Source organism: Onychostoma macrolepis, chromosome 15 (assembly GCF_012432095.1).
Source record: "Onychostoma macrolepis isolate SWU-2019 chromosome 15, ASM1243209v1, whole genome shotgun sequence".
Taxonomy (NCBI): Eukaryota; Metazoa; Chordata; class Actinopteri; order Cypriniformes; family Cyprinidae; genus Onychostoma; species Onychostoma macrolepis.
In genome coordinates, this window is record NC_081169.1 from 23,188,872 (window position 1) to 23,200,926 (window position 12,055).

Here is a 12,055-nt window from a genome sequence, read left to right on the forward strand (position 1 = left end):
TTGGGTAAAAACAAATGCGCCATCGGGCAGTTATTGTCTCTTTCCCTTTCACAGTCACAGACGGTGTGTTTGTAGTGCAGCTGTGCTCATGGTTCACGACAGGAGAGAAAAACAGGTGGTGTTGCGCGACATTGTCGGTCAGAACGCGCTCCGCTGATCCTCTGGCGTTGCTTTATTTACCGCGCCGCTCACGAAACGCGATTAAGTTTTAAGCTGTCGAGCATATTATTCCGCCATCTGATCAGAATATTGGAAAATAACAATTGTGCTGCGGCATAATCCTTTAATCCGCCGGGAGGAGAGGGTGAGAGATTGACCACCAACCGCAGTACACAGAGATCCGCACTCAAAGCAGACAGCAGAGAACTGATCCACTGACAGACGAACAGTACTGATGTATAGCGGGATGGGGGCGGGGTTAAAGTAAACGCTCTCTTCTGAAACAGAATCACTTTCACTGAATCCGAATCACTTTAAAAAAAGTCATGCAATGCAACTGAATAATGCACGATACGGCTAAACTCAGCTGGAAAGATAGATAGATAGATAGATAGATAGATAGATAGATAGATAGATATCTACAGTGGGGGGGGGGAATTATTTGATCCCCTGCTGATTTTGTACGTTTGCCCACTGACAAAGAAATGATCAGTCTATCATTTTAATGGTAGGTTTATTTGAACAGTGAGAGACAGAACAACAAAAGAAATCCAGAAAAACACATTTCAAAAAAGTTATAAATTGATTTGCATTTTAATGAGTGAAATAAGTATTTGATCCCCAATCAATCAGCAAGATTTCTGGCTCCCAGGTGTCTTTTATACAGGTAAGGAGCTGAGATTAGGAGCACTCTCTTAAAGGGAGTAATCTCAGTTTGTTACCTATAGAAAAGACACCTGTCCACAGAAGCAATCAATCAATCAGATTCCAAACTCTCCACCATGGCCAAGACCAAAGAGCTGTACGAGGATGTCAGGGACAAGATTGTAGACCTACACAAGGCTGGAATGGGCTACAAGACCATCGCCAAGCAGCTTGGTGAGAAGGTGACAACAGTTGGTGCGATTATTCGCAAATGGAAGAAACGCAAAATAACTGTCAATCTCCCTCGGACTGGGGCTCCATGCAAGATCTCACCTCGTGGAGTTTCAATGATCATGAGAACGGTGAGGAATCAGCCCAGAACTACACGGGATGATCTTGTCAATGATCTCAAGGCAGCTGGGACCATAGTTACCAAGAAAACATTTGGTAACACACTACGCCGTGAAGGACTGAAATCCTGCAGCGCCCGCAAGGTCCCCCTGCTCAAGAAAGCACATGTACAGCCCGTCTGAAGTTTGCCAATGAACATCTGAATGATTCAGAGGAGAACTGGGGGAAAGTGTTGTGGTCAGACGAGACCAAAATCGAGCTCTTTGGCATCAACTCAACTCACCGTGTTTGGAGGAGGAGGAATGCTGCCTATGACCCCGAGAACACAATCCCCACTGTCAAACATGGAAGCGGAAACATTATGCTTTGGGGGTGTTTTTCTGCTAAGGGGACAGGACAACTGCACCACATCAAAGGGACGATGGACGGGGCCATGTACCGTCAGGGCCAGGGCATTGAAGCCAGACAGGGCATTGAAATGGGTCATGGATGGGTATTCCAGCATGACAAAGACCCAAAACACACAGCCAAGGCAACAAAGGAGTGGCTCAAGAAGAAGCACATTAAGATCCTGGAGTGGCCTCGCCAGTCTCCAGACCTTAATCCTATAGATCTGTGGAGGGAGCTGAAGGTTCGAGTTGCCAAACGTCAGCCTCAAAACCTTAATGAATTGGAGAGGATCTGCAAAGAGGAGTGGGACAAAATCCCTGAGATGTGTGCAAACCTGGCGGCATCTGAAGAAACATCTGACCTCTGTGATTGCGAACAAGGGTTTTTCCACCAAGTACTGAGTCATGTTTTGTGAAGGGGTCAAAAACTTATTTCACTCAATAAAATGCAAATCAATTTATAACTTTTTTGAAATGCATTTTTCTCTGGATTTTTGTTGTTGTTGTTGTTGTTGTTGTATCTATGTATCTATCTATCTGTCTATCTATTTATCTATCTGTCTGTCTTTACACTTTCCTTATATGCTGTCTACCTATTATTTCTGTTAGTTCGCCTGTCCGTTTATCTGTCCATCCATCGGCCAAATCAATCAAGTCCATCAATCAAACGATGAGTTCTTCCATCCATCCAATATATATCAAACATATTTTTGCCTTAGAATTATATTGAAAAACTAAATAAATCTAAACCCTCTATGGATATATATGTAACATATGTACATTCTTTAATTTGACTTTTTTATTTGGCATCCATTCCACATCCTAAAAAAATTAAAATCAAGAAATATTCCTCTATCCATCGATTGATTCTATCCATGTGATTTCAGGGTGCACTTACATACACTTACATTGCCAATATTGACACCAAACACATAATGTAGGTAACTTTTATTCACCGCACAGCTCTCTGGATTCTACTATTCACTCTAAATACTCTAAAACAACAGAGTAGAGCTGAAGTTGATGACTTGAGCCACTGTGAACCTCAGGACCTGAGACTCTCCAGTGACATTTGGAGCTCCCTTTGAATCCGCTCTCTCCATATGCCAGTCATTAATTATTCATCCCTGATCTTTAGTTGTTATTTAATAAAAGAAAGGCCGGAGAAGCCTCCTGTGAGGATATATAATGGCTATATAATTACCCATTAGCTTATGCGATAACTAAATATGTTTACAAAACACAAATGAGATTTTATGTACAAGGTCAGTTTTTGTTCATAAAGGGGTTTACAGAGGGCTGGCAAACAAAAGGTCACCTTTATGCTGAATTATCCTTTAACAACCACAGTAAAAGCGATGTAATCACCACCCGGTACACACAGGCTCAAATATATCCAGACACACATTAAACACAAACTGCGCTGAGATACACACATAACCTCATATACATTCATATACACACAGGGCAGAAATACACACAGCGCTACACACTCTGGCCGAGTGTTAATCTTCAGCCTGCTGAGAGTGCACTAAGTAGGCGGTGATCTCTCGCTGTGAGTTAACAGAGGGAGTCGAGAGAGAGAGAGTGCATTTGCGTGGCTTGATAGTCTAAATCAGCAGAGCTGAAAGAAACGAGGGGAAATGAAAGAAAGGATTGAGAGGAATGGAAGGCAATTAGAGGGAGGGATGGATGAATGAGAGGGTGCTACAGTCGTGCTTGCAGGAGCACTTGTGTCAATGCTGAGAGACTCTGGCAGCCTGAAATAATTATAATGAGGTTCTGTAGTGGGGTAGTCGACATGAACTTGATGTCCTACATTCTATACTGTATCTAAAACTACTTTAAACGGCATTTTGCTCATTCTTTTTAAGCATGAAGCTTATATGACATCATATAAATGGAATGTTTGTCATATATACATGGAATATTGGTACTTTTCAAAACTCTGTAACATCAAAATGAGTTTTGTAGCTTTTAGATCACGTATGTTAGATTTGAAGTCATATGGTAACGTACTAAACATTATAAATACATCTAAAATTTGCAGTTTTCATTTCAGGGAAAAGAGAACAAAAATTTTGATGACTCATCCTGCACTACACAGATTTCCGACCAATCACATGGTCTCTAGAATGAGAATGGCCCTCCATGAGGTCTTATAAATGTATGTCTCACACTTTATAACCAAATTTAAAAAACTATAAGGTAAAAATGTGTTTAAAAATTGTGGAAAGAAATGGCGACAAGTTACAGGATCACAGTCGTATAGATTCCTATACATTTTAACTGAAAATCTAGATCAAATAATAAATGAATAAATAAGATCATGAGGTGCATCCACATAACACAACAGTTCACAAATAAATTATTTAATACAGTGATAGTCTGAGGAACAGAAATGGTCTATATGGTAAAACAAAATGAATTTTTTAAAGATAAAAAGCAAAAAATGATCTATAATATTTAAATCTATATTTATATGCAGACACACGCAAATAACTTTTAACTGAGAGACTGAGAGAGAGAGAGAGAGAGAGAGAGAGAGCACAAGAGAGCACTAAAACATTGGAAATTATTTGATGCATTTTGAGGGAGCAGATTTCAGACGACTGATGGTAAAATACAGCCCCCCTGTGGTTGAACTAAGCACTACAATTTAGACTTTCACAATTGGAATTGTGGTTTACAAATTGGATATTACTGTATTAAAAAAAAAAAACAGCTTATTATCATTTTTACACTCTGCTATTTTAAGCAAACTAACAAAGTGGACTGTCAAGTGATAAACAGATTATCATGGGCTGTAAAATATCAGTATTTTAGGAAATTCTTGGGAAATGTGACCTCTGAAATGAGAAATGAAACAACCATTTTTATGTCTTACCTGTATAGTTACTGTCATCTGATGGTGCACAAAAGAAAACAAGAGACACACAAGGTTAAAATTATTCATATTAGGGAAACAGATACATGCGTGTTTGTGTGATTGACTGTTAAATCATACTCACAGATACAGAATGGTTTAGGTGAGTCCCATTTGCCCAGCTTGGTACAGTGTGAGATATTGAAACCCTCCAATAGGAAGCCAGCATGACAGCTGTAGTGAAGAACTGTGCCCTCTACTGGTTGTCCAGGGGGCAGCAGAGCCACCCTCCCGTTCACCAGAGACATCCAGGAACGCGGGCAAACCAATACTGAGAATTTTAGCAAGACTATTAGCACATCTCACATACTTTTAGCACATTTATATAAACTTGAAATTACACAGCCTTAAAGTGTAACGCCACTAACACAACAACAGAGACAATTACATTTGAATAAAAGGGTACTTGTGTGTAGAATTTCACTTGAATAATATATATATATATATATATATATATTTTTTTTTTTTTTAATGTGTGTGTGTGTGTGTGTGTGTGTGTGTGTGTGTGTGTGTGACATATGAGGACACAAATTTGTATAATGACATGGGTATAGGTATTACAAGGAGAAGGTGATTTATGAGAACATTTACCCATGTCCCCATATTTCAAAAGGCTTATAAATCATACATAATGAGTTTTTTTGAGAAAGTAAAATGCACAAAGTTTCCTGTAAGTGGTAGGTTTAGGTGTAGGGCGTACAGTGTAAAAACCATTATGCCTATGAGATGTCCTCAGAATTCACAAAAACAAACATATATGTATGTGTGTGTGTGTGTGTGTGTGTGTGTGTGATGTGTGAGAGGACTGTGGAACAATATAAGAAATACTGCTATAGTATACAGTTTAGTTCATTTGTAATGCATTTGAACTCAGAATGCTGTTATTGACCAATCAGAATCCAGTATTCCATAGAGCTGTGCGATAAATATAGATATTAATCAATACAATAGGACAGCAAGGGCACCTACAGCATCTGCTGAGCTGGTTCATGTCAGTCCAGGTGCCATTGGGGAGGCATTTTCGGACCTTGGGCCCCACAATAATTCTGCTTCCTCTACAGATATATTCTATCTCATAGTCTACCGGCAAGATCTGCACACTGCGGATCTACAGAGAGAGAGAAAGAGAGACGTTATGTAGATTGAATTAGATGTTGCTATGGGTCATAGTCCCTTCAGAACTGACATTGATGTTTATGACTGCCATTTTAATGTGCTGCCGTAGACTTTTACCTGTTCCTGAGTCAGTCCTCTGTAGCGAATCCCTCCGTCTCTGGGGGGACGAATGATTGCACATCCTGAAAGAGAGTGAGAGAGATGGGGGAGGATGAAACGAATAGAGATGAAATGTTTGCAGCTTAGTCACAATGCACAAACTAACATCAATAACCTAAAATGACAGATGTTCCGGGTAACTTTATATCAGACACTTTATATCTGAGTCCCTTTGCAAGACTGTAATGCAGTGATGGTTTATAAGGATTTTAATGGTACTGTTTCATATCAAACTACAGTGTTCATACCCCTTGGAGAATCTTTAAGATGTTTAGCACTTAAAAAGAGAGATCTTTCATCCTTAAATGCATTTAGTTTTTTATTGAGTACAGCTCTGAAAAACAGATATTTAAGCAAATCTCACAAGCAAATATTCAAAGCAATAGCAAAATTGTGAGTGTGATGTTGCTGTTATATAACAATTCAATTAACAAAAAGTAAATACTAAGTAACTTTTTAGACAGAATATTGTAAATATGTATCAATTTTCGAAAACAATTTTAAACAAACCCACACTGCGCATCTATGAACAACATATGAGAGGTGTTTCGATTCTGAATGAATTAGTTCTGTGGAACAAATCGGTTAAATCAATGATTCAATGACTCACTTACAATGTCACTTGTTATCGGTTTTGTTGAATGAATTGGTTAAATGAATGATTCATTGACTCACTCATTTATTAATACAATCACTTGTTGCCACCTACTCGCATTACTATGTAACCTGCATATTCATAGATAATCCCCATCGCTAACTGCTATAATTAAAAAATAATTGAAAAAAGTTTAACAAAAAATATGCATAAAATAACTGTGTTCAAAACTTTACATTCATTTGGTTTACAAAAAAATTATTATTATTTTTGTCTTGTGCGATTTATGATCATCTCTTATGTCCAATTGTTCCCACATATTAAAAAATATATACTTTTTTTTTTTACAACTTACAAGGGGCTTGTAAACCCACAAGCTGAACTGTGACACTGAATTGCTTTGATTAATCAAGATTGTGTAGGCTATATATTGCTTTCACAATGAAAAGGGAGAACTGACATGGCAATCCATTTTTTTCCTTCTATAGTTCCGGCTGAACATGATCCCATGAGGACCGAGGGGAGATATCCACGAAACTCAGTTTTCAGAATCTAAACAGAACGCCCTCTAATCTCACAAAGCAACAGAGATGGGCCACTTTAGACATTCTGTGGTGTTACATTCAACATACACGGACCAGACATCATCCACACACACACACATTACCTCCGGTCGTTGAATTATGTATGGACGAGATGAGAGTAGGAAGCAAGTAGAAAATTACAAGAAATAATAGCTGCTCCATTACTGCATCTGAACAAGAATGAGAGAGAGAGAAAGAGAAATGACTAATAATATGTTTGATTTCAGCAGGTCACAATTCACGCTCGTTTCAAAGCAATTAAGCTGCTCGTGGCACGACGTGATCTTGTTGGCATTCAGATATGTAAAACATAATAATAACCTGCTGTCTGATTTAATTACACCACACATGGTTGTGGAGGAGGAGGATTCGTACAACATGGAGGCAGTTTGCCGTGCCTGCACTGTAAAGATTTTATGAGCTTTCCCTCAACCACTCTTAAGAGTGAAAAAAGCACATCCAGGGTGGGTCAAAGCATGCAAAATAAACAGAAGCACACGGGTCTAACACACACACACACAGCTTCTTACAAAGACATTTCAGGAGGATAAAGCATCGAACAGAGAGTGCTTTCATCAATATTGACTTCTGTATTGAATACACTTGAACCTAGAGGTCAAGGTTACTAGATAGATAGATAGGCAGACAGACAGACAGACAGACAGACAGACAGATAGACAGATAGACAGATAGACAGACAGACAGACAGACAGACAGATAGATAGATAGATAGATAGATAGATAGATAGATAGATAGATAGATAGATAGAGGTGACAGATAGAGAGGGAGGGCTGTAGGCACTGGGATTTTCTCCAGGCTCACAGTAGGGAGCGACAGGAGATGATTCGGGGAGGTGAGGATCAGAGGGATCAGTTAAACTTTAAACACGTCTCTACAGCACTCCACCTCATTAATTCAGTACGGCACAGCAGACGAGCACAACACTTCACAGATTACAGTAATCCAAACCAACAGGATGCACTAACAATGATTAGTTTGCATTGCACTGTTGAGCAAAAATATTTTTAGCTTTTTCGATTATCCTGACTGTCCCTGTTGTTCATATTTTAGGTATTAAATACAGTAAAAATTGCATGAAAACTTTATACAACTGTGGCAGCTGAGTGAATGTGATCATTTCTAGGGAGTGGATGTGGATGGAGGTTGCGGTTCCTTTTTTCTTATTTTTAAATGGTTGTTGTTGTTGTTTTGACAAAGAGTTAAAAAAAATAAGCTCAAATGTTGGTGTTTTTATATTGACTCCATTTAAGTTATTTATTCTTCTTTGGTTCATAAATTCATTATTATTTATTATAAGTAGCTATTATTTTTGTCTTGTTCAATTTCTGAATATATGTTCAATTTATGAATACCACATCCTCATCAGATAATAAATAATGAATTTCATTAGGTCCCTCTTGTTTTTCTTATAAATTATAAACAAAGGTATATTTAAACCTATGAGCTGAACTGATTATGACACCATTACGAGGATTTCTTATTTTTAAACAGTTGTTAGGATTTATATTAAGAACCTTCTTTTTCTTTTTCCTGATAAAAATTTTAAAATATGCTTTTATATGATATGATTACCTCATTTATGCTTCTTCTGTTTACTGTTTTAATCTCAAGTTAACTGGTGTGAATCATATTGATACCCTCTGCTATATTAACAGCTTTTTTAATTCTTTTGACATTAAATATTCAATTCTATTACTTAATTGTCCATTTTATTCTATAAAACATAAATAATCATTTGCATTGTTACACAAATATAAAGTCAGCTTTCTGATTATCCTTATTGTGACGCTGTGCTATATTTTAGATATTAAACAGTAAAAAAAAATACACATCTACAAGACAGCTACAGTGGTTTGAAAGTGATATTGGCTCGGTTGATGGTTTGAGGTTAAGGTCCCGTTTGGGGAACGTTTTCAGCACCATGGACAAGGACTTTCCGCGGAACCCCATAGAGATGCATCACTGCTGCTTTACTCTTATAATAACGCTCTCTGCTGAATAATATTACAGATAATACGACGTTCTCTAGTCTAAAAATATATGCCATCGGAGAGACGGCTCCCTGAAGTTTCCATATTAACATGGCTGCGTCTGTCGTCCGCGTACACCTTTAAGCGCGCTGTTTGTGAAGTTTAGTGTCCCGTGCAAAGCATATTACAGCGGGCTTTCGTTAAACAAGCGATATCTGTCAGATATGCAGGATAAAAGAGCTGCGAGCTACTTCATCGTATAAAACACATGCAAAACACAAACGAAACTCAAACAAGCGCAGACATCACGTAAAAGTGATTTACTCACAGCAAAGGCCCGGTGCAGCTCCAGCAGGACCGACCCGGAGAAAATAAACACAATATCCGCTCACGGAGAGTTTAAATATAACATCCACCCAATATAAGCGCGATGTCGCTTTGATTGTGCAAATCTGTGCATCACATTTGCGGACAGCTTTATGGCTTTTAGAGAAGGGTTTGTATTGCTTTGCATTAGATCATCGCAGGTGTAAATCACAGGCTACATAGAGAAACAGTATCTACATTGCGCTCATCCTTCCTCCTTCCTTCCTTCTTTTTTTCCACTCCCTCCTCAATCTCACTTACTTGTGACGTAACGGGGGAACGCAGCCTACGTCATTTCATCCTTGCATCACGAGTCATCTTCTGTGCCAAGTGTACAATATAGTTATTTATATACTCAATTTTTATTTTTTTTCCTCTTTGTATAATTTTTGGATTTTCCCCTTCTTATTATTTATTTATTGATGCATTTATTTCGAATTTTTGAATATTATTATGTAGATCCTTAGTTTTTTTAATTTTCTCGTATTTTAATTATAACGTGTTATATAATTGATGGCAATATTTTTCAATAATTTTAATTACATATATTTATATATAAAGAAAAATATATTGTTCAAGTTTAATAATACAAATCTCAAGTGTGGATTTTATTCACAAACCTTTTTTTTTTTTTTCCCTGTATAGAACAATTTTATTCTTAGTCACATTGCCCTCTATTTGAATATTCAACAGTAATATAATACTATTGCAGAGTGAATATGTATGTGTGCAAACACATATTCACATAGTTAGATATATAAATTTTAGATCAGTTTTCCCTTCCTCCAGGATTGTCTTCTCTTCCTCTAAGCTATTCGTTATGGGCAAAGTCGTCTATTTATACTTTGCTCTTTAATAATTGAGAAGAGATGAATCCTTTCTAAGTCTATTTTCAAGCCAATGCTGACTGTAAAAATGAGGTGTTAGCAGAATGAAGACAACTTAATTAAGAAAACGTCTCGACTGAATTTGAAATGTCAAGTAGTCTTGAAAATGTCAAATCTGCCATTGTAACAAATAATTAACTTTAAGGCACTATTTAACTTCAGTTCTGTACAAATTGTTCTCTTTATTTAATATTATGTGCATAATCGCGTGTTATGGAGGATATCTGCAGGGTTTTTAAATCAAATTCAAGTCTTTTTAAGACCATTTTAAGACATGCACAAATAAAATCAATACCTGAGTGGGATAGGCCAATGTGTTAACACACTAAACTGTAAAAAAAAAAAAAAAAACACAATTTGAAAAAAACTTTACAGTTCAAATACGGGTTTTGATTTTGACTGAAACAAGAAGTAAAAAATAACAAATAAATACAGTGTGCGTGTATGTATATATATATATATATATATATATAATGTTTTGTAGTTTAAAATATTCAATTTTTATGGCCTTCAATTTTATAAAAACTTAATTTAAGGCTTTATTAATAACCTTTATTATAGACCCTGTCTATAATAAATGTTATGAAGTTACATGAAGTGGTAAGAACTAATTATTTTAATATGAGAAACTCACCCTCATACCCCAAGACAAGTTATTACAAATGAAGTTGTATATTTCAATATGGTATATTTCAATACAGTTTCAATATGGTGAACAGCTGCTTGTTGTTTCCACTTAAAAAAGTCTGAAAATCTGCATTTGGATGCATTACTTGTGTTCTTGAAAGTTATTAAGATTAGCAAGGAACAAAAAAATATATATTGTGACAATCTATAATATATGGTATAATTCTCAAGATCCAAAAAGGGAAAATGCTACAATCAGACTGCAGACAAGGGCAAAGAAGAGAATTTTGCAACCGCACCATGTGAAATATTTTTGTCTCACTCTTTTTCAGAATCTAAATAGCTCAGGAGTCAGGAAGGTAGCAGATGCTGTGTAAAATCTGACGGGATGGTACAAGTTGCCAGAGAAAGAGCGCAGGGATGACTTCAGAGAGAATAAATTACAGTCAAAGTGTCTTATTTCAGTCATCTGCTGGAGCTTAACTTTCATATCTGAGGAGAGAGCGCTCTGCCCTTGCAGATCTAAGCCTGTTTTGATGGTGGCAGTTTATTAATATCAGGAGCGACATTTGCTGACAGATACATCCTGAATCTAAATTAACACTGGATAACACAGAGGTACAGGTCAGTGCCTTTGCCCTGGTCATTGAATTTTACTGCTTTTAATATTAGCCTGGATGAACAGAGACAAAGCAATATTTTGTTTTAGATTTTGTTATATATATATATATTATTTTTTTTCCTTCATGTCAGATCTCCACACAAGCAATGGGCAAAAACAACCAGTTTTATGTGAATATTTCTAAAAATAAATACATTTTAACAAATTGTAAAATTGAGATCTTATGTGCTTATTTATTTTTTATTATTTCTTTTGCTTAAAAATTGAAAAATATTGTTAAACATGTTACCCTGGCCTATATTAGGCACACCCAAAAATTTTATTTACGCTATGCTAATCTGACCACATGATTAATGTCTTAAATTCCACTAAAAAAAAACTAAAAACTAAAATAACCAAAATTATATGAATTTTTACATGTATATTTATTGTTCCATCAGACGTCACAAATGTCACATCTTCATACAGAACACTATTAAAGACAATAATATCAACATCCAATGCTCACACTGAGGGCTAGCAAAGATGTATGAAGCACACTGAATGAATATAACCTCTCAAAAAATGAGGAAAACAACATTCAAAAACACCTGAAAATGCATTAAATGAAAATAAAATTCTGAAACTTAGAAAAGTG

General features: G+C 36.5%; 1 protein-coding gene across 1 annotated transcript in view; it reads right to left on the reverse strand.

Annotated features, from left to right (window-relative positions):
- gabbr1a (gamma-aminobutyric acid (GABA) B receptor, 1a) overlaps window positions 1–10,120 on the reverse strand; it is a 68,017-nt gene extending 57,897 nt beyond the window's left edge. The window contains exons 1-6 of the mRNA XM_058745372.1: window positions 9,245–10,120; window positions 7,008–7,094; window positions 5,704–5,768; window positions 5,440–5,578; window positions 4,556–4,741; window positions 4,432–4,449 (exon numbers count right to left, since the gene is read on the reverse strand). Coding sequence (XP_058601355.1) covers window positions 4,432–4,449; window positions 4,556–4,741; window positions 5,440–5,578; window positions 5,704–5,768; window positions 7,008–7,086 — 487 coding nt within the window. The 5' untranslated portion in view covers window positions 7,087–7,094; window positions 9,245–10,120. The remainder of the gene's footprint in view (window positions 1–4,431; window positions 4,450–4,555; window positions 4,742–5,439; window positions 5,579–5,703; window positions 5,769–7,007; window positions 7,095–9,244) is intronic.
- Window positions 10,121–12,055: the final 1,935 nt, after the last annotated feature.